This window comes from Columba livia, chromosome Z, assembly GCF_036013475.1.
Source record: "Columba livia isolate bColLiv1 breed racing homer chromosome Z, bColLiv1.pat.W.v2, whole genome shotgun sequence".
In the NCBI taxonomy this organism is placed as follows: domain Eukaryota; kingdom Metazoa; phylum Chordata; class Aves; order Columbiformes; family Columbidae; genus Columba; species Columba livia.
This window is the reverse complement of record NC_088642.1, coordinates 17,219,768-17,243,034: the sequence shown is the minus strand read 5'-3', so window position 1 is coordinate 17,243,034 and position 23,267 is coordinate 17,219,768. Positions and strand designations below refer to the sequence as shown.

Below are 23,267 nucleotides of genomic sequence, written 5' to 3'. Positions count from 1 at the left end.
CTCCATCTCATGTACTTGTAGATTTGTAACCTATGACATAAAAGTTAATTACAATCAATCTTTTTTCCTTATAGAGAATAATTATTTTTCACATGTCAAGGAACAGAAACATGCAGATCTCTGACAAACTTGTGCATCCATCCCTTTGTGAAACTGAGGCACTTCACACAACTTCACTCTTCCCTTACAAAGCCTGTTGGAGGAACTGTCAGGATTGTCCCCATCCATCATGATTGAGAGATACATTTACTACCCAGCTGGCCACTGTATTTTAGTCTGTGCTGTCTGCATACTTTCAGCCTGAAGATTAAGACACACAGATGACTGAAGAGTAAAATAATCGGTGGGCCAGGCACATGATATGGCCTATATGAAACATACCAACCAATGCATTTTCTCCTAATGGAGGCAAGGGTAATATCTTTTGGAGTCTGCTGAATTTGCTCAGTATGGTCTGTCCTATATCAAGCTCTGGTATGCATTAAAATAGCCTTTAAGGCAGCACTTCCAGACCAAACTGTAAAGGGAGACAGAAGTAAAAAACCCACACCACTCTGTTTCGACAGGCAGCAGGACACTTGTTGCACTCTGCAAACAGGACCTGATGGCCTCCTGAAGAGGACTAGTCATGCAATAAGATACAAGTTGTAACAGACATGTTCTAGATGTAAAAAACCAAAACAAACAAAAAAACCCACCCACAACATATTGAACAGTGAAAGCAGCCCTAGAAAAACAAGGTTTTTCACAAGGAAAGCACACCACTTCGAACACTATTAGCAGCCTCGATGATACCTAGCTGCAAAAAGGACCACCTTACACCTGCAGGACACTTTTAATCTTTCTCTTGCTATGGATAAAGCCTGCTTTGTGCAGCCAGCTCTAGCAGAACGGTATTTGACAGTGGCAAGTGGCACATACAGGACAACCAGGTGATCAGGCCCATTTAGCACAGATTTATGAATGGTAGGTCCTGCTTCAACCACCTCGATCTCCTTCTATGACAAGGTGACCCACTTAGTGGATGAGGGAAAGGCTGTGGATGTTGTCCACCTGGGCTTCAGTATAGCCTTTGACACCATATCCCACAGCATTCTCCTGGAGAAAGTGGCAGCTCATGGCTTGGATGGGCATTTTCTTCACGGGGTAAAGAACTGGCTGGAGGGCTGGGCCCAAAGAGTTGTGGTGGACGGAGCCAAACCCAGTTGGCGGCCGGTCACGAGTAGTGTTGGGCTCAGAACGGGGGCCAGTTCTATTCAATTTCTTTATCAATGTTCTGATCTGGATGAAGGAATCAATGGCACCCTCAGTAAGTTTGCAGATGACACTAAGTTGGGTGGGAGTGTTGATCTGCTGGAGGGCAGAAAGGTCATACAGAAGGATCTGGACTGGCTGGATTGTTTGGCTGATGCCAGTTGTATGAGGTTCAACAAGGCCAAGTGCCACGTCCTGCACATGGGTCACAACAACCCCAGGCAACTGCTCGTTGCAGCAGTTCCCAGGTGGGAGGAGATGAGAGGAAGCAAAGGTTTAATCTTTCAAAGGAGGTTCCTTGCAATAACACACTCATAAATACACATAACTGGATGGTGTGGAGAGGAGTTCTTGCTGTTCCTCTGGGAAAGTGATCAGGATACAGCACAGATGGACACATTAATGACAAACCAAGTATTGGGTTTTTTTATTATTAGGAAAGGGGGAAAGGGTTCTTTGGCTTAGATGAAGCCAACAAATATATTATTCAGCTCTTCAATCAGAGCCATAAATCAATCCTAGCCTCAAAGAATTTTAAAATAATCGATTTTTTAAAGCCACGAATGAAAAGGTACTTACCAAAGTGTTTATGCAATGGGAATTTGGAACGCAGAGTCCAAGTCCACCATTCTGACATTCATCAATATCTAAGCAGATCTAGCAATAAAACAAATCAACATGTAAAAAAAAAAACCAACGTCAATTTGAGATCTGAGTTTGAAGAAAAGCCACTAAAATTTGAATCTAGAAAAGAGTGATAGCCTCTCCTGAAACCACTCTTGGAATGGCACAGATATACCCATAGGCTAGTGTTCCAGTGGATCTCCAGACACACCTAAACCCTGCAGAGACACTGTGATACAGGAAACTTCAACCTTAGGATGGACTTCTGGTTTGCCCACAAGAGTTTAGACAAGAACTATGTTCCCCTTGTGGAGCACTACAGGAACAAGCAAAAAATGACAGTAAAATAGGCCTTTTCTACTGTACCCTTCATGGTTCAAATCCAGTTTACAGAAATCAACAGAGTCCCTTTAAAATTGATTAGAGATACCAATAAAGACAATGACATTTTTTCTTGTCTCCATACCAGCCTGAGTATTGGGCTGTTAATGCTCCCTTTAAAGCCAAGCAAACACAACCCACATCTTCTAATTTAAAGCCTCTGAGCTCTGTCTAACTGCACAAGGCAATACAGAATGACTGAAGTATAAATAAAATGCAACACAGATGCATTGATATAAACGAGTGCCTTGCCATGGTAGTTACCACAGGGATGCTACCACTCACCTGCTTATTGTTCTTGGCGTAGCTGAGTCCTACCCCTTGCACGGTTTGTCCTGTGTATCCTGGGGGACATGTCTCGCATCGGAAACCTGGAGCAGTGTTCACACATCGTACTCCAGGGAAGCAAGGGCTGTAACGACACTGCAAAGAAAAAAATGAACCAAGCACACATTCATGCTTCAGTAACATCCAGGTGCTGGCTGTGTGCACAGACCTCTCTCAGTCAAAGGCAGTGCTCTCTGCAATGTCTGCTGGTCTCCTCTTCAGGGCTGGCTTACAGAGGAAACAGTCTCTCCATGTATTTCTGACCCCCATGGGTCTTCAGCTATCCCTGTAATTTAAGTAACATTTACAATCTTCCATCTTAGCCTGTGGCTGATGCCCTAAGCTCTGACTGCCACTCCTTCCCTTTGCTGGGCAGGTTCAGCTCCCTCAGAGGCTGAGAGTCCTCTGGAAGGGTCCAGACCACAACATCAGGAAATCTGTGTAACTCCAACCCACCTACAGTTGTGTTTTTTACACACAAAAGTGGCAGCAGCATTTTCCCTCATTTATATTTGGGCAAATCTCACAGCCAAAATTAAGTTCAAACATGAGCCAGATGAGCAGCAATGTGTCAGTGACACCCACACATTTCCAGGCAGAGGCTCACAGACAACCCTCAGCACTTCTCCCAAAATACCACATGCCCACAGCATCAGCCTTGGCCTGAAGGCATCATTCACTTCATTGCTTCATATAGTTTTACAGAACAGCTGTGACCCATTTCACCAGCCTTGAGGGTGCCTGTTTGGGAACAACATCCCACACTGCTGTCCCTCCAACACCAGCCGCTACATAGTATTTGTAAGAGTACTGAAAACATCAACATGTCATCATGCAGCATATGGCTCAAAGGCAACAATTAATAAGAAACGTAAGAAATATAAAAGAGTTTTTAAAATATGCCTTTTTCCCCCTTGCATTGCTAACAGAAAAGCATTCACAAGATGGAGGCAGAACAAGGCAGAAGATATCCACCTACGACAAACACACAACTTGCAACCACACACACACACAACGGAGTAAGAAAAGGTATACTGAATATCAAAGTGTGTTTCATGGAAAGATTTGTTAGAAGTAGGCTCACAAATAGCATCAGAAAAATGTAAAACCTAGGACAGACATTTTGTGCTCCTTATTTGCTGTGGACTTTTTATTGTAGGCAGCAGAGGGCACTCAAATTACACTGTACACCAAGCAGAGCTGCAGCTCCCAAGATGCAGGGCATCGGCATATTAAAGTAATGTCTTCAAACTGGTTATGAATAAGGGAGCATATTGCACAGATACTAACAGCCTCAGAAAAAGTGACAACAGCTCTTAGCGAGTAAGCATCCAGCTTTGTCTTTATCAGAATTTGTATATGAACTTCTTTTTAAATGGCAGCTATTAGAAAGTACAGAAGTAGTTTATTCAACACAAAGGTGCTCTCCCAGAAGAGATTCCTAAAGACTTCAAAAAAAAAAAATTACTTTCCCTCTTAATCTCAGCTGACTCAAGAAAACAAATAATAGGACCCATCCCCTCTTATTAGACAACGAAAAGCCATTGCCATGTATCATATCTTCCCCCCCCCTCCACAATTTTAAATGACACTCCAGCTGTCAAATGAGATATTTACTGGTGAACAAAACTACCTCAGACTAGGTGGCACTTTAGTAGCACTGTCCACCTCATATAAGCAAGACTGCATCTCTGTAACACCGTTTCTAATGGGAAATGAGGTCTACCACGTGGACCGGTGGCAGGAACACAAAGGCACATCAGTCTCCAGTGGCAGAGTCTGACCGCTCACAGAAAACCATGTTAATATCAGGCCACTACAGACCAGTCTCGGTTTGTTTTCACATTAGTGCTGTCATGGGTAGAGTGCTCCAACCCTGGAAATGGTAGGGAGGACATTATTGCCACACTTTTCCTCAGTGTGGGTATGGCTCAGGAGGTGGAACCCATCCGTAGTGGTGGGCCCTATCCAGGCTGGTTTGAAGTCTCTCCCCAGCCGTCTGTGGCATGAAGCTCGCACCACAGCTGTCTCAGTTTCACCTCTTGCATTCACATTTCAGAACTTCACCTCCATTTTTCACGCCGTCTGTTGCAGCAGACACTGTCCGTGCCACGTAAGACAAAACAAAAGACACCACCTACAACTCGGGAAACTGCGACACTCAACCCACTTTCTCTTCCCAGTGTTTGTCATAGACATATACAAGCTGGGCACAACACATCTCTGCTGACGGTCTACAGGGGGAAGTAAACCAAAAGAGCAGTTATAGCATATCCGTTGGCTAGGAAGGAGAAAAAAGGAATTTCTTTTGTTGTTTTTAAATCATTAGGCAGGTATGCTGGTAGTACTGTGTCATCCACAGGCACAGTTAATAACCTAATTCTCCTGGTTCCCTTTTCTACTACATCCAGGTGCTTTTCCATAACAATCACTAGAGTAATGGCAAAAATCATGACACAGGAAAAATTCAGTGAAGTTGTAGGTGGTTTTGTTATTTGTGTTCTGAGTAAGTGTCACATTCCAATTAACACAGGTTTTATTTAATAGTTTCAGATATTGTAAATTTATTAACTCAGTCCTCAATACAAGCAAGCTCTGACTTTCTAACATATAGCACAAGGAAAAAAAAAAAAAACAAAAACAGACTTATGTCAACATTATTAGCTTTCAACACAACCATAAAGAAGCAAAAGGAACAATAACAATAAATTTTTATTTTCATTCATAGACTTCTAAGGTAAGGCCAAAAACATGGCTTCAGTTTGGGTTGAAGGGAGGGCTTTGGTCTCCAAGGCTGGTTCAGGAGCACTACAATTTAAAGAACAAAGCCCATATTGACAAGAAGTGCTTATACAGTTCTGGCTGTAACAGAAACTACCGCATCTTCTTGTGGAATAGAAAAAACTACATCAAAAGCTTGGTTTGGTTATTGTTGTTGTGGGGTTTTTGGTGTGTTCTGTTTGTTCAGGTTTTTTTTCCAAACACCAAACTCTTAAAAGAGACTTGTCAACTCACCAGGGTATTTCAAGTTCTCACACAGATGACCTCCACAAAGTTGCAGCAACAGCAAAATCGGGAGGTAGAATCAAATCAGAATGAATTAATATTCATTGTGCAAGCAGTCAGCAAATGCTGAAGACTTCAAGCATCAGCATCCTATTGATATCTATGAAACAGTTGCTTTTTAGCTTTTTTTTTTTTTTGCCTTTTTTTTTTTTTTTTTTTTTTTTAATGCAGTGAAAGTCACTATTTTACCTCATCGATATCTGAGCAGGTAACTCCATTTCCTGTGAGCCCTTCAGGGCAGGGGCCGCACTGAAATCCCTCGGCTGTCTCCATGCACCTGACTCCCCTGAAGCAGGAATTAACTTCGCATTTGGGTTTACTGCGCCTAGGAAGCTGAGTTGGAAAATTCACAGTTCCCAAACCTTTAATGCAGAAAGAACAACAGTTTCAGCGATTGAAAGAAACATCCATCACGGCTTTTAGCTGGCAAGTGTTCTGAAGAGATTCTCAAGATGCCGCGCAGCAGGGGCTTCGTCTTTCAGCACTGTGCGGCTAACAGCTGTGCTGTGGCTGAAAAGACCTTATGTTGGGAACGGCCCAGCAGCTTGTTATGTCCCCAGACACGGGAAACTAAGGCTATTTTGTTAGGCCCACGTGCCTCTCCTGGCTACACGTGGGAGCCCTCCTGCTTGGTTAGTCCCAGCAGAGATCTGCTGCTGGGCAGGGGAGGAAACTCTGGAAGCCAGTGAGCTCAAATGGCCCAAGGGACTCAAGTGTGATGGTACAAGGCATTTCTCTGGCTAAATCGGCAACATCACCACTTAATAAAAAAAAACAGTGCCGTGGTTTCTCAAGAGTGTATCTGACAGTTTACAAATAAGAGAAACAAAAGCAGTGGCAGCTGGCAGCCCAGGAACATGCTGCAGGACGTGCAAGTACACTGGCTTAGGTGCAGAGACCAGGCCTGGGGAAAAGCGAAGTTTTCTGACACTGGCAGGTGCTGAATTTTGCTACTGATGCATGCAGGATTTATAGACTTTTTCTTTGGTGCTTACACATAAAGGTTAACCTGGCTGGAGCTCAACTTGTGTTTTGATGAGGCTGACAGACTGGGAGAAGAAATCAGCTAAAAGGCCTGATGACTTTAAGGCCTCCTGCGCAACCGAGTAAGGGAGTATTTTGGTTTTTATACTGAGTGCATGTGTTTCCTGATTGTCAGTTGTGTAGGAGGATCATGCAGTGGCATTTGGGAAAACATTTATTTCTTCCATTGAGTGAAAAGATGGAGACCACCCTTTGGGTCTTACTGCTGCTAACCAGTGACTGCCTACTCAGAACCTGATGACTTCCAGGTGGACTGCACAGGATCTTCCTCAGACTGACAATACCAGCCAGAGCAGAACATGATTCCTCCCTTGTCCTCCTACTGAGATTGTTCATGAGATACCTGGCAGTCAATGTCTCCCTCCCCAGAAACATGTGGCACAGCTTTGTGGCAGAGCAAGAACAGACAGCACAGGGTGTTACTGCTTTCTTTAGTGGGCTTTTATCCTCCAAGAGGTGATAGCCAGGTCTATGCAAACTCAAAGCTTTTTCACTAATGAAAATCTATTTTAAAGTTGTGTCCAATATATCTAGAACTTTAGACACAGTCTTTTTTAAAAGTACTTCTTAGAAACCACATAAAGCTGATGCAATCACTACTAGTTTTAAAATGACTGTACATCTCATCTGGTTGCCTTTTACAGGCAGCAGCAGGAATACTTACCACATGCTTGGCACTCAGCTATGGTATTTCTCAGAAAAGTTGTTTCTTTGACCTTGAGGATATAGAAAATAAACATTAGTTGGATGCAGGCAGCTCCAGTTTGCACTTGGCTGCCAGAAGAATCATTATCATTTTTCCCCAAGATGCCACTCAAACCATGAAACATAGGTACTCCATTTTGAAATGAGATGCTCTTTGTACTCCATAAAATTAAGGACAGTGATAATGGTTGTACTTCAGTTCAGCCTTCATTAACAGGACCTTTAAGAATAACATGTTTAACAAAAGGCATGCGCTACCAGCAATTCCAGTTCTGACACCCATGAGCAAGTGGAACAAACGTAATTTCAGTTCTATGCAACAGACCCACCTCTATCTAACACTGGGCTAGGAGAGGTCCTCTCCACTTCAGACACTAGATTTTCTCAGTCTGAATAAGCAAATCCACTACACTCCAATTTTCAGTTATCCTCCATAGCGAGCACAGGGTACAAAGACCTATATGGTTATTTCTTCTCCACTGTGCCATGCCTCTGAGGCAATGAACTCCATACAGGAGTTCATTATTCATTACATAAATTCTGCCCTGAGTCTATCAAAAATGTGGCAAGCTTTGGATATTTCACACTGAAGCCTTTATACAGTACCTGTTGTCTGAGAAGGTCTTTCACATCTCCCAGTATTTGGTTCATCTGCATCATCTGACCCATCAGCTGCCTGTTAAAATCACCTGCAAGGAAACAGTAATAGAAGAATGCACAATGCATAACTCTCCTTCATTTGCCATGATGATTTCTGAGATACAAGATGGAAACACCACAAAGAGCTAGGGAGGGCAGACATTACAGTTACTTAAGCCCTGTAGGAATCCTTAGAGCAATCACAGTATCTAGCTCCAGTTTTCATAATGATTTGTATGAACTTAAGGCTTTTCTGGACTGAACACTACTGTATACCACAGAAACAGGCAGAGCAAAAAACCTCACCACAGACAGAAAATCAGTCTGTCATTTTTCTACTATTATTTCGTTATTTCAGCATCAAGGCACTCTAGTAAGACCTAATAACACCAGTGACCAATGCCACCAGTGTTACTGGTTTCCCCCAAGCCTGAGGCCAGCAGCCCTAAGCACAACCTTAGTATTTCAATGCTGGGGTTTTGCAATAACCCAGTTGGGATAGGAGGGCAAGGCAAAGGCATGAAGTATCTGTGCATACATGAAGTCACACCACGTAAGTGTATTCCATGTCACCACCGCTGATTCCAGTATGCTTTCAAAGTGAAGTCACGCAGCTTTCTGAGTAGCCTCACTGTGCAGCTCCAACCATGCATCAAGAGTGCCCGCTCTGATGAGAGCAGTGCTCTTAATACCTGCGACAGTCATTTGGCTTTTCTTCTAGAAGGTGACTTGCCACGCTGTACACAAGTTTCATGGCTGCATTTGCTTGAGGGGGATGCAGAGTTCGTATGGACTCACAAAAAGTCTACTCGACACACTATCAGACCACACCAAAGCCATTTCTCAATACCAAGTAACAAATTAAAGGTCTCTGAGACAAGACCAAAAGTTACATCTGTAATAAGTTACAGTGAAGGACCAGAACCAACCCAAGATCTTCACATGAGACTCCTACCTGTTAAATGAAACATTAGTTTTAACCCAGTGACAAAGAAGAAGCAAAAAACATGTTTGGCACAGTAGCTCATTGTAGTTTCTGTTTGAAGCTCACTTCCTGAGTTCGTAGATCTCTGGAGCAGCTATTTGTTTACTTCTCTAAGTCTGCATGTCGAAACAAATTTCACAAATATATGCTCTTGTACTTCTACGCAGGCAGGATATTTTGATATTATGCCCAATGGCTTCAGGGAGGTTTATTCGTGTGTTACTTTTGTGAGTATTTAAATCTTACATGAAAAATGCTTTTCTTAATATTTACCTCATTTTTCTGTACTTCAAAGTATGTCTAACTGTTTCCAAACATTCTAGTGGGAATCACCCAACTCACCACATACTACATTTTCTTCCTTTCATATTTTCTTATCAAAACACTGAATTTAAAGACTTGGGAACTACCTGTTCCAGAGCCTGCCTCTGCTCTAGTCTCAATCTTGTCTTATTTTTAACTGGAAGGCAGCACGACTTAATATCATGGGTATTTCAGAATCCCAGAGTGGAACTTGGCACACAGGCTGTCAGGACAGATGCAGGGGTCTGTTCTTGGTTTTTTTTGAGGTTTTGTTTGGTTATTTTTTTCTCTACTCTCGTTATTGAAATCTGCAAAAAATTTTCGAGATTTCACATACTGTTTGTTGACTAGCATCTAAATCAAAACCAGATCTATTCTGTACAGTTCAGTTTTGCAGGCTGTTAAACTTGAAGGTGGAATAAACAGGTTATACTGCTATGAAGTACATGCCCTATTTGCAAATTGATACAACACAGCAGAAACAGATGACTTCCCACAGTTGTTGGTGGCTGTGTGTGTTTTGGGTTTATTTTCCCCTATTTAAAGCTAAGACCTACAGCAGGCCCTATCTACAGCATAATGACTGGTGATCAGCGGTGAGAACTCAAGAGAGGCCTTCCAGGGAGCTGTTGGTCCACAGTATATCCTGGGGTGGCTTTTCCCAGGAGTGAGTGGGGTAAGCAAAAGGTACAGCCTGAAGCTATACAGTTACTTGGTCCTACTATGTCATCTCTCTCATCCATACTCCACCTACTGAGGTGGCTCCGCAGTTCAGCCAGTCCCTAGCTCTATACTCTAAGCCAGCAACAACTTGAGTAACAGAATTCACTAGGTCAGGTTGCTCTGTCCAACCTGACTTTGAACATTTCCAATGATGAGGAACCCATGACTTCTCTGGGCAACATGTTCCAGTATATGGCCCTGGATTTAGGGCAGGCGACTACCTTCATTGCACAGGTAACTGGTCCAGGCAAGGCAAAGACACAAGCACTAGCTTGTGCAGTTGCCAGTCAGCATGAAATGCCTCATAGATAATTCTTCTAGCTCTCCTGGCAGCAGCAGTGGCTCAAGTACCTCACTTGCCTCCATTCAGCAAAGTCAGAGTCCTGAATTGTCATTCAGAGATTGTGGTTACTTGGCCATAGGTCGAGCCATGATTAAAGTACAGATGACGGCTGACAAGATAACAGTTTTCTGTCAGCCTGTAATCCTCCATCAAAGAAGTTGCTACAGAAGTTGCACATAGAACTGTGAGGAGGCTGGCTCAAAGTAAACAGAAAATACCTCCTCAGACATGTTCTGAATTTCTTGCCAGGAAACGTTCATGCAGACAGATGGACAGATTCATGGAAGGAAACATATACTGAGTACAAAACACAACGGCTCTACCTGAGTCAAGAGCTCTGTATGCCATGAACTGCTGGAAAACAGGAAAGCACCCAGGGAAAGCCACACTGTAACTCCACTCTCTTATACTCTTGCCCTTGGGTCTATATTGGCATACTGTCTCTTACAGTAGCTAGGTTAAAAGAACACTTTACCTGGTGCAACATAGCTATTCTTTTTGAACTACATCAGGTTCAGGTACTCCAAATGAACTAGATGACCTCCACAGGTCCCTTCTGACCTGAATGGTTTTGTGACGATGATCACATACAGCATACTGACCTCACCTATTAAACCCAGCCTATCTTGCTCTGTATTCTCCTACTCACACAGAAAGACCCAAATACAGATGTTCAACTTCCATCTGATCACCACATTCTCATCTACACTGCTTAGATGCCTCAGTCTCACAGACTGAACTTGGAGGGAATCCTGCTGCCACCATGGTGAGCAACAACTAGGCACAGTCAAAGCCACATACAGTTATTCAGGTACAAAGCTCTCCAAAGGATTTTCCAAGTAATATGAAAAAATATGCTTTTACCAAGATACACAGGTCTCGCACTCCTATATGGCTAAGCATTTGCAATCCAGCTTTTTCTGGCTGAAGGAAAAATTGTGGTTATCTAATATATTGCTCATGTAAAAGGGCAGCATGAAGCATATACAAAGTGCAAGGCAGCTGAGTTAATATTGCTGTTGGAACATTTGTGCCTTTTCCTTTGGTGGATTTGACTATGTAGATTTTGAATATATTAATGTGAGTTGTTATTATTATTATTACTAATATGATACTAATTTCACTTGAAGATTATAAGCAACTGAATTTGAGAGGCTCAGCCAGGCAGAGGCAGGAAGGGAGAGACTATATCTCTGTGTATTACTACCATTTGTATTACTGATTAATGAGCAAAAACAAATGAGAAAGCTGCAAGTCTGCAGTCTGGAAACCTTGGGCGCAGAGCTGTGAGCTTTTCCAGGAAGAAACAGTGAATTACCCTTCCCTTCTACGTGCAAATGCTTGTTCATTTAGGCAGAAAGAGAAACTTTTGATGGTAAAACTGTATTTTTTGCCTCAGTGTATATATGTTAAGGAGCAAGAAAACAGAAGCATATGCAACTGAGGATTTACACAGCTAAAAGGCAAAACAGATTCTGTTATCACTGCACACCACTGATGCCTGCATTCATGTAGTGTACCTAGGAGGCTCTCATTTAAAATGTATGTATCTTGTCTCTATTCTAATTAAAAGTAGCAAGGCTGCAGGGTTGGGTTTGGCATGGGAAACAGGTAAGGGTGTGAGAGAGAACTTCTCATGGATACTATTTCAAGCCTTGGCCTCACTTATTTTCTCCCTGTGACTGTCACGTTAACATATTGCACCTGCAGTGTGAACCCATTATTCTCCCTCACACCTGCAGCAGAAAGGCAGATCCACAGAGACTAGGAAGGGGTACAGATGGGGCGGTCTAACCCAGATTTGCTGTGTCAAGAGGTTAGAGAGAACCCTTACTCATCACAGGGCATTGCACCCAGCCCCTAGGGACCTGCAGGGATCCCAGTAGCCTCAGTTCCATCCTTTCCTCCCTCCTCTCAGCTCAGCCTCCACAATGCTCAGCACAGGCAGTAATGGAATTGGTTTTAGAGCAGATTTCCAGTCCAGCAGGTGACAAAAGCCTGGGCTAACTTGCAGCAGGACTAGTGGCTGCCTTGCAATGGCTTTTCCCTCATGGACCTGCAGGTTCCATGTCACAGCCGTAGCAACAAGACAATCTGCGGTCTCCTGTGTCCTTCTTCACACCTTGTTCCTCTCCTCTCTGGGACACTCCAGTGATCAACAGAAGACCAATACTGGCCACGTGGATAAGTACTTTGATACGTCTTGTCTTCATAAAGCCTGTAGCAGTTGATCACATTTAGGACTACTTACTGTCTGTAATTGTCTGCAATTTGAATGCTTAAAATGTTATTACGCTGACACAAACAGATCTGGATCACAAAAGTATGTCTTCCAAATTAGGCTAATAAGCCTCTTTTAATCATTACAGACTCCTCCTTCCCTAGGTCAACAACTTATTGCTTTATCACCAGCAGCAGTGACTGTTTTCTCTCCAAACTGAGCTATTTCTAAAACACTTACAGGAAACTATCATGGCTGTAATTTGGTCTAAGAATTGCTATTACTTGTCTACATAGCTTCTCTACCTTTTTAATATTCATCGCACTAACTAGCTTCTTTGCACTGGCACCTTACAGAACAATGTTGACTCTTGGTTGCAGGCCTTACCAGTATACTGAGAAACAGGCTCAATTTGTTGAAGAAAACAATCTTGCAGGTTCCCCACTTCAGCAAGTGTTCCTCCAGTCACCAGCTTCAGCTCATCTAGTGCCTCCTGGACTCACAAGAAAAACAAAGCTTATAATTTTTGTACAACAATGGAAAAATGCAAAATATAAGACAAAGCAAATTACTTTTTAGAGAGGTTGTCCACTTCCTAAGAGTGCAGGTCACCTATGCCATCCCCTTCAGGACCACCCAACACCATCTGATCTGTAATAAAATCCCCAATCTTTGTCTTGCAGATTTTCACATAGCTGTGGCTTTATTTCGAACTTTTTTTCCACTATTTCAATTCACATGATCTCACACACCAGAAAGTTCACATATTTTTATATTTGTGGCATATAAGAATTATTTTTGTCATTCCTGTTGAACTGAATCCAAAGCAGTCTCTTTTCCACCCTCAAACAGGTCTATATTCATGTCAGAAATGTGGGCACCTTACTGATTGTCCATAAAAAGGCTCATTTTCAAGCCTGCAACGAAACAAACCAATGGGGCAACCTTGGAGGCAGAATGCCTTCGCAGCTTCTAATGCATATTTTGCATTAATGATGATGGAAGATACTGCTTACATCAGACTGCTGATACAATGATGACAAGAAGGTATGACAACACCTGGCTGGCAGACAGAGGAAGAAAAGCTCTTGCAGTCAAACAGATCACGGTGGGACTCTCACATCATGTAAGCCTTCTTCTTTCATCTTTTTAGTCCATGTGGCTTATCATGAAAAGGAAAGCCACATGCACAGCCAAGCGTTGCTCATACTGAAGAGCTGTAAGCAGCTGACGAAGAGCTGCCCTTACCATCAGCTAGGGCCTTATAAAAAGTCCAGTTGCCAAGAAACACCTGGACTGAAGTAAGGGAGTTAGTAATTTTTACTTTTTTTTAATAAGCTAAAAATTATGTTTAAAACAAATAGCATAACTATTACTGGGTTCAATGAAGCTAGGATTTCACCTGTTCCACAGGGAACTTATATTTACATTTATTTCACAAGTTAACACTCAAGCATTACTGAATCACCATTGTACAGAGCTTGGCTGCTGGGAGGGCTGAGGTTTGGACTCAGTGATCTGGAGCATCCTGGTGATCCCTTCAGGTGTTCAGCCTGCTCACAGTTCTTCCCCTCACCTGTGGCTTCTCCTGGAAAGTTCGCAACTCTACTGCTGACGACCTCAGAGACAGCGCTGAAAATGCCTTTGGCATGTCCTGAACTGCCCCTACTTGCAGGCAGTCCAGATACAGCTCCATTGTGCTCGATCCCTGCTGCAGGCCACTCAGCCACAAGATAACAGCATGAGGCTTCCCATCAGCCAAGTGTATGTTGCTGAAGATCACAGAATTCAACCTCCCATCGCTCTTCAGGTAGCGCAGCACAACTAGTACAGAACACACAGAAGAGCTGTCAGAGGGCAGCAGATAACCCAAGGCTGATCAAGGAAGATACTATGGAAATCTGCAATTGCTATGGTATTTTTCCACATCAGTTTTTGTAAATGTGTCCCATGTGCAGATATAAATGGTAATAATAACTGGGATATTGACCCTCAGAGCAGGATAACCAGGGGTCTTGCACAACTGCCCATTTGCAAGGCACTACTGCTTGCAGAGCGTTTTCTACTGCTTTGTCCAGGCCTCTCTAACTGCCTTAACCAATGTCACCTTACAGGGCATAACATGCTAAAATACGAGTGGTAAATGTAAAGGGTGCAGTGGACAGCCTGCAGTCAGCACTTCGGCAAGTACATTTCTGATAGACCTAGAAATACTCTGCAACAGAAAGGTACACCTAGAAAAAAAAAATCAGTTTCAGCAATGGATATTGCATTCAGTCAAGCCATCTGACAGTGTATCAAAATGCATCATTAAAGAAATCAAAGGAAGCATGATTCCAAACCAATGACCTGCATTTCTCTGTAACAAATGGCAAGTAAAACCAAAATATAATGCAGAAAAGAGATATTCCACCTAAGGATGACTAAGCCCCCTCTCAGCTCTTCAATGCATTAGTGAACGACCTACTTCATAATACATACAACAAATCCTCATTTTATGAAGTAAAATGCCCCATCAAAAAACACAACAGCAGACAAACAAAACCTCTTACATGCTGTGTAATATTGGAAAAAAAAAATGTCTCTTTCCTAAGGAAATTAGACTGGTAAGCTAGGATCTGCAAGCTAAATCTCTTAGATCAGCTAGCTAGTTCTCTCCACAAAATCTCTCCCTGGCTCTCCAAACACATATCTGCGGAAGCAATGAGCTGAGTGCCACCAGACAGTGTATAACCACCCCACAATATCAGACAGAATTAGTTCCAAAGACCCTGCTGGTCACCAGCCTGCATGCCCCTTATTTCCTGCTGATGACAGGAGCCAGACTGCACAAACACTGGGCACCTGAACAGTGAAGTGCTGGCTCTTGCGAACATATGTTTGAAGTTCACAGAGGGCTGCTACTGCTGCATCAAGTGAGGGCTCAAAAATACTCTAATCTTCAAGGAACACCTACATTAACACGAGGTCAAATAAAAATTCTGGATACAGCAGAGGAAAACCTGTTATTAGCTTCAGAGCTAATAACACCTACTGAACTCATCCCATTTCTATTCATTTCACAAATTACCTTCCCATCTCTCAAGTACTAATGTACTTTGATGCTATCATACCTCTGCTGGTGACCTTCTGAGTTAACTGTGTACATGTTCCTTACTATTTTTCTAATTCCTTATTCTAAAGATTTGAAAAATCGAGATCTACACCAGAATAAACACGGCAGGGTATGTCTACAACAGCGCTAAAGTCCCAGCAGCTGTGATCAATATCAGGAATGTTTTCACTGTTGTCTGTGTCAAAACACTGCTAGAGTTGTGATTTCTGCAAAGGTACATGAGATCACCAGTAACTTGCTAAAAGGTAGTATTTCTTGGCAAACTCAAAGATCTGGCAAGACAGAGTATGCTGCAGACATTTTACTTATGCAAGTATTATGCACACCTGGTGGTAGGGAAGCAAAGTCTTTGGATCTGGGCCCCGCAATCGGTGCAACCAAATGCAGCACTAAGCTAGAGAAGGAAAGAGGAGGTGGTGGCACAGACTAGAACAGACCCTGCCAGAATATCTTCAGGATAAGGAGTAGTCTGGCTTGGATGGGGGATCAAGTATTCCTTCCTCAGTCAAAGCCAAATATCCCTCTGGTAAATTAGAATAGGCTTTTCAATGGAGATTTTCCTGGACCACAGTCTCTGACTCCTTAAGATTTAACTCATCAAGCCCCTGCATTACATGTTTGCCACTAGGATACTCTACACTGACATTCATCAAAATAAGTGTCTCATCTGTACTGTTTAGAAAACAGCTTTTCAATGAAACCACCAATCCTAACAGTAAATATTAACTGTTTCACAGAGTTGTTAAGTTACATCATGTTTAGGCACTTAGTGCTGTTTGTTCCATAAAAGAATCATTAAAAAAGGATAAGAAACCCATAGAAGCTGTTTGTCTCTGAAAAGCACATTGGTCTAACCAAAACAAGTTGATTAGTTTCCCAGTAATTCAGATCTGTGTTTTAAAAACATCTAGATGTTATGACCATTTTAATACCAGGTATTCCACAACAAAACCAGAACATGAGCAAACCATTTGGAACACTGCTCTCAAATGTGGCACTTCAAAGGCTAACTAAGGACTGCTTTCGGCTACTTAGATCAGATTTGGGTGCACAGGTAGAAATACCACACAGAGGAAGCACTATGCACATATGCACCCTCCTAAAACCACAGATCTTTAGACCCTGCATTTTGCTAAGATGTCGACATTGGCTCACCACTTAAGTGATAAGCTCCAGTCCTAAGATCCCAAATAGCCCCCACACTCCATACTTCCAGCTCACATTATGAACTCCTGGATGCAGTTTAACTTACTGTATGAAGGAGCTATATGGAACACTTAACGCTTCCAGAGAAACCACATGTGAAAACACTGCCAACTACTTTCACACTGCCACGTCTCCTAAACAAGGTGTTTTAAATAAGGAAGAGACCTCCACAGAACAGCCTTGCTGTGAAATGTGTCCCTCTGTTGGATCAGTCCTTTGTAACAGGTAGGTTACAGACGCCGTCCATCTGCTCAACACTGGTCACTCACAGAAGGAATTTCTTCATGCTGCCTACCTCTATGCCATCATCCTGTCACAGACTCTCCTCATATACAACACTAACATACTAAGGACAAAACCAAAAGAAGCCACATAACCTTCCACTAGAAAGTCTCTTAAGTCTGTATCAGTAACCATCAGGCATGCAGGTATTCTTGAAAATAGAGAGAAGAGTTTGATATGTACATAGATATATTTGTGTGTATATATATGCACTCCTATATATATGTATAACATTTCCACAAATCATCATGTGTGTGAGAGGGAAAGATTGAGTATGCGTGATCTATCATTTATCTAGCAATTCGGTAAGCCAGTGTTAGGAATTGTATGACACCTACTGATAAGGCTGTGTGACCATATGTTACCGACCCCCAACACACACACAGCATGAAAGTTCTTATTTCCTGACCTCAGAAAGATTTTGGCAGACCTGATAAAACTACCAATGCTTTATCTAACTCATTCCTCTATGTTTCCCAAGTGAAAGGTGTGCTTTTCTTCAGCATATAGAACAATCTTCCTATGTATAAACTGAAATTTCTCAGTCAGGTTTCTCAGTATGCAGGACCCAGCTGCCTGATTACAAGATTGGCAGCAGCAAATTATCTGAGCAGTGGTGGAGTCAATGGAGCGACAATAATTCACATCATTTGACAGTTTTTCACTGAACCTTAAAATTGCAATATATCCTAGATTTGGTCTAGAGATTGATGAAAGCTCTCAATTTCTAAAAGTCTGCTGAAGTTCCTACTCTGACTCCTGATTAACTCATTTCAATAAATGGACAACAAACACTTTAATTCACCCAAAATCCTGTAAGTGCTAGGAATGTTTGTCATGCATAGTCACATCTAAACTCCAGGGTCAGCAGAGCAAGAACTTGCCTTTCATATGCATGAGGCAGCATGTGCGTGTGTCCCTAACATTCCTGAGTAATATGAACCAGTGATTGTCCCAAGGGGAAAAAAGAAGAAGAAAAAAATTGACTCCTGTCTCCATACTCCATTTTTAGCTCCTTTCTCAGCATTGCTCAAAGTAAGCACCACAGCAAAGTGGAGATATCAGCTGTCAGGTCAACTTCCCTCACCCAGGAGAGAGCAGCATCCAGTCAGAGTGGGAAAGAGAAAAGGAGTGAGAAGGGATGTAACCAACACTTTTATCTTGTGAGGGAGGGCCTGAGCGGTGACAACATGCAACAGGAATGACTCAAGCACAAAGGTTAATCACAGAGTTTTCAACATCTGTGACAACAATAACTATGGATCCAACACTACTTTTCCCTTACATGCTCCAAACAACTCACCTTTATTCATCCGTCCCATTACTGTAAATTCAAAATACTTATTATTGTCAGCTGACAAATACAGGCCAAATACAGTGGCCGTGCTCTTCGGCTGCAGTTTGAATGTTGAGAGCAAATATACATCATCCAGCGTAGAGTCACCAAGTGCTTGTTGCAAGAAGTTTGTCACCATTCTCTTGTTGGCATAAGGAAGAAGGTCAAAAACTGAAAAATAAGCAAGTTTCAACAGCAATTTAAATATAATAATGACCAAAGAAGCATGTAGGCTGAAGCCATCCGTTGGAGATTGTATGCCCTTTACTATTTCCATATAGATACTTTAAAATGAACCCAAGTTGTCCTACTAAAATAAAAAATACTAAAATGAAAATTAACAATATGAATATAATCTTTAAAGATCACCTAGTCCAATGCCCCTGGCTGTGGGTTAAGCAACCTGACCTAGTGAAAGATGTTCCTGCCCCATGTCAGGGGTGTTATACTACATGATCTTTAAAGGTCCCTTCCAACCAAAACTATTCTATGATTCTATCAAAATATCATATAGATTTTGTTGCAACTGATCCTCTTTCAGCAATTTTTTAAAAAAGGAATTGTCAATAATTCATTAACAAAGAAATATCTAGTCTTCAAATTGAGGTACTCAAATATTTTTAGGGCAAATCTCTAAAATTCTTCTCTTCTTAAGATGCACTTCAATAGAAAGCTTTTTATCTTATTTCTGCTTTCACAAATTCAGATGCTTATCTTCACACTTCGAGTAGACTGAGGATCCAGCATCAACATTTTCAAATGGATTTCCACTGTACTTATCCTAAGAACCATTTTGATGGCAATTTCAGGGCACCAACTAAAATAGTAAAATGCCAGGTAAGCAATACAATGTTCATAAACTCCTTCTCACTTCATTGGCTTCTCAGAAGATACATTATATACAAAAGACTCATCTTTCCCTTCCAGCACAGATAACAATGAAGGACAGAAGTGACAAAAAAAGAATAACCCTGAAGGCACAGTGAAAGCTGTTTCAAATTCTTCTTTTAATTTTTACAGAATGCATCTGCAAAGAGTCTAACATTATATATATGTCAGCTACCCAGCTGAAACACTGAAACAAACAGCTCAGGTTTTCCTCAATATTCCTAAATCCGTGATGTCCCCAAACTCAATAAACTATTCCATTAGGTTTCTTGATGATCTCCTATTTCAACCCCATACTGTTCAAGCAGTGAATGTATTACACCCTTCCAATGAAGTCTGAGAAATGACTATGCACGAGTGTCGTTTAAATACAATGGCATATCTAGCCATTGTACACCACTGCCACCCCACAGGCTTAACAAAGCTGGGCTGTGCTTTTCTCCCAGACCAGCACAATCTTGTAGAGCTGCCACTGGAGAAAAGCCATAACACCATGAAGAGAGCAAAGGCACACGGCAGCACACCGCGCCTTACCTTGATTCAAGCCCATGGTTGTACCACTAAGTATAACTCCAAAGGCCAAAAAAATGGTGGACAATTGCAGATGAGTCTTTTCTAGCCAGCATAAGCTCAAAACTGTCATTGTCAACTAAGGTGATGGGGCCATCCTACTGATACAGTGTGTTTCCATAAGCTACAGGCAGAAGGAGACTGCGGAGCACTCAGAGGACAATCACAGAGCCACACAGACCTACCTACAGCCATGTGGGAAACCTTGTTCCCTTATATTAGAGCCTGGGTCTCTGCTGCTTCCATTGCTCATTCTGGAGTATCCATTCATCTAGCCACTAGTGTAATTTCCAAAAAAGAAGATATTTTTTTCCCTTCATCTCATGAAACCATCAACACACAGATCATCACTTGCATTTGGTCCAAGGATCCCGTGGCTCTGCTGAGAGTTCTCAGGACAAAAAGAATCAGGACCTTGATTTGCATGCAATTGTAATAGTTTTGTCAAACAACTAGGAAACGTATACGCAAGATGGACATGGTCAGAGGACTTCTCTTTCATTCCGTTCAGACTTACAGCATCACACTGAAACCAGTGACCCAGACAGCAGAGGCAAAAGGCTGGATGTTTCATCATGCTTCGCACACAGAGAGCAAAGCAACTGCCCAAGCAAGAGAATGAAACGCAAATCACTACTCTGTACAACAGCATTTTGCAGGTAATGATAATCCATAAAATAAGAGCTGTGTCTTCTCAGCCAGAGCACTGCCAATACAGTACTTAAGTCTTTGACAGCACAAAATATAGCTATACATTTTGTCCAGTCCTGCTAGGTCTATTGGCTGATTTTATCTCAATTCCCGTGAGACTAATTAATATCTGCCAGAGTCAGACACTTAAAAATGGAAGAGAAATATTATAAAATTAATGACTAAATACTGGCAAACTTCTGTCTAACCTCATGGAAAACATTTATTGAAATTTTTGAAATTTGCATATTTAAATGAATGCTCAAATCTGTTTGGTAGTTGCATTCTATAAAGGACATGGCCTCAAACAGCAGATGCAGTGTGTGATCAGATCCATCCTTCAGCATAAATTAACCACATGCTAGCAAAAGTGGCTATCAGAAGAGGAATGGGGTTATGAAAACTCATTTTACATCCTTGGTAGAGCTGGCAGAGAGAGAGAGCTTTTAGACCTTACGGAGACAATTACTTGTTTGGAAGGAACGAGAAAGAAAGATCCACATGGATTTCAAATTTCATTTTTAGAAGAATCTAATATTTTTGTTTCTATGCCTGGAAAGGCAGACTTGAAAACAAATGGATAGAAAAGAACTGCCAAAGCTGAGAGGCACAAACAGCTGGTTTCAATTTGCGCAGCACAAGTGAGCGCTTGGGCATGCCTCGGAGCGTGAGCGAGAAAACCCACTGGGCTACACTGAGCCCACTGGTGAAACGGACCAGGAATCCTCTCCCCTGCACACTTTCTGTTATTTTTAGAAGGGAGCTGCTCACCTTCCTATTGAAATGATAAAAAGGGATCAACTACACCCTCAGACAGTGGAAACCGCTCTTTACAATTCCTGCCAAAAACACCAAGGCAGGCTCTTCAGATGGGAGCTAAAAGACATGAAAGGAAGCCCTAAGAGGAGGAGGCATGAAATTAGTAGCACAGGAGAGAATGGAGATCAAAGTAAAAGACCCTTTCCTTCCTTTAATTCTGCCCCATGTCACACCAGCTTTTTGAGACTCCCCAAGGTTCTTCTTGGATCACAACTAACCACAATAATAGTAAATGTAAACATTGCTCCACTGCTGCTCAGCACTTTTCAAGATAATTAATGGTGACTTAGACACCTGGAGTGAAACCCTAGCCCTATTTCAATGGTTTCTGCCTGATGTAAGAAGGTGAAAATTTCACTGGCCACTGCTCCTGACAAGCGAGAAACCTGTCTCTATTTTTAAAACATGGCAATACACTACTTTTGAATATAACATTTTTCTGAAGTGTTTTTACATCAACAAGGACTTTAGTAAAGGCTTTTAGAAATCGAGCTAAATTAATCTGATTGGCTGTCTTTTGGATCAGCTTCACTTAACTAAGGAATAACCAATTAAAATGTCAAACATAATTTTACAAGACAATGGAGGGGGTTAAACATGCAGAGAGAATCAGAAGCAGCTTTAAAGCTCCTGGAGCAGCACCAAATTGCCCAAACTGCTGCATTTAGTAGCTGAGCTGGTCCCAGTCCCAACCTGCTACTGGAGAGCGATACCACTCGCTTTATGCAAGCTCACAAATAAAGCAGCTCCTGACTTACTACGTGTGTAACCTTGCCAAAGTAATGATGGTTTTAGAAGGTACCCGTTTTCCTATGCACTTTATGAGGTAGTTTTCACAACGAAATTTTGTAGCTTACCAATTCACTTCTCATTTATGAGAACTTAAAACTGAAAAAGTGCTGTTCAGACACGTCCAACACACCTACCAGCATCCTTTTAAAACCAGATCACTTTTTGCGGATTTTAGGAGTGCTGGCTGATGGAGCGGCTACGCCGCGACCTCCTCCGGTTCCCACCGCGAGTCCGGCGGGGCAAAGCTTGGGAACGGGCGCCCGCGGGGCCGGGGCAACCCGGTGGCGGAGCGGTGGCGCGGCCGCCCTCTGCGCCCCCCAGGCTGCGGCAGCCCCGGCTCCGCTCGCACCTGCAGAGCTGGCGATCCCCCAGCCATCCTTCGCTGCCAGCACAGGGCTGCCGGCGGAGGGGTCGGGACCCTGCAAACCCAACGCCGTCCCGAATAAGAGAGGGGAAAGAAGCGTTTGCTAAACCAAGGGGGCCCTTACCTCGGGGGGCGGGCGGGGCGGCGCGGCCCGGGCACAGCTGCAGTACGAGCGGCAGGAGCAGCAGCGCGGCGCCACGCTCGCACCCCATGGCGGCCGCGGGCCGGGCAGGGCGGCGGAGGACGGCGCGCCTGTCCGCTCCGGGTCCCGCCGTTTAACGGGGGCGGCCCCAGGTCCGGGGAGGGAGGGCGGCAGGCGGCAGACCATTGGCCGGGACTCCCCCGGCCCCCGCGGGCGGGAGGGGGCCGCGGCGGGGTAGGGCTGTTCCTGCGGTCGGGGTCCGCGGTGGGGCGCGGCCGCGGATCGGGGCGGGGGCGCAGAACGGAGCGAACCGTCGGGGCTCGAACCGGGAACGAGCAGCGTCGGTGGGAGAGCCCGGGCAGAGCCGGAGATCTTGCCGACGTCCAGCAAAATCAACACCTGTCGGGATCCCGGCTGGAGCCTGCCCTTTGAGGAGCCATGTGAACAG

The 23,267-nt window shown here is 43.1% G+C and overlaps 1 protein-coding gene across 1 annotated transcript in view; it reads right to left on the bottom strand.

Annotated features, from left to right (window-relative positions):
* Positions 1-22,960, bottom strand: part of THBS4 (thrombospondin 4) — a 39,685-nt gene extending 16,725 nt beyond the window's left edge. Inside the window, exons 1-9 of the mRNA XM_065047410.1 lie at positions 22,802-22,960; positions 18,522-18,725; positions 14,192-14,439; positions 13,003-13,108; positions 8,008-8,090; positions 7,361-7,412; positions 5,842-6,014; positions 2,545-2,682; positions 1,834-1,911 (exon numbers count right to left, since the gene is read on the bottom strand). Coding sequence (XP_064903482.1) covers positions 1,834-1,911; positions 2,545-2,682; positions 5,842-6,014; positions 7,361-7,412; positions 8,008-8,090; positions 13,003-13,108; positions 14,192-14,439; positions 18,522-18,725; positions 22,802-22,889 — 1,170 coding nt within the window. The 5' untranslated portion in view covers positions 22,890-22,960. The remainder of the gene's footprint in view (positions 1-1,833; positions 1,912-2,544; positions 2,683-5,841; positions 6,015-7,360; positions 7,413-8,007; positions 8,091-13,002; positions 13,109-14,191; positions 14,440-18,521; positions 18,726-22,801) is intronic.
* Between the last annotated feature and the right edge of the window lie 307 nt (positions 22,961-23,267).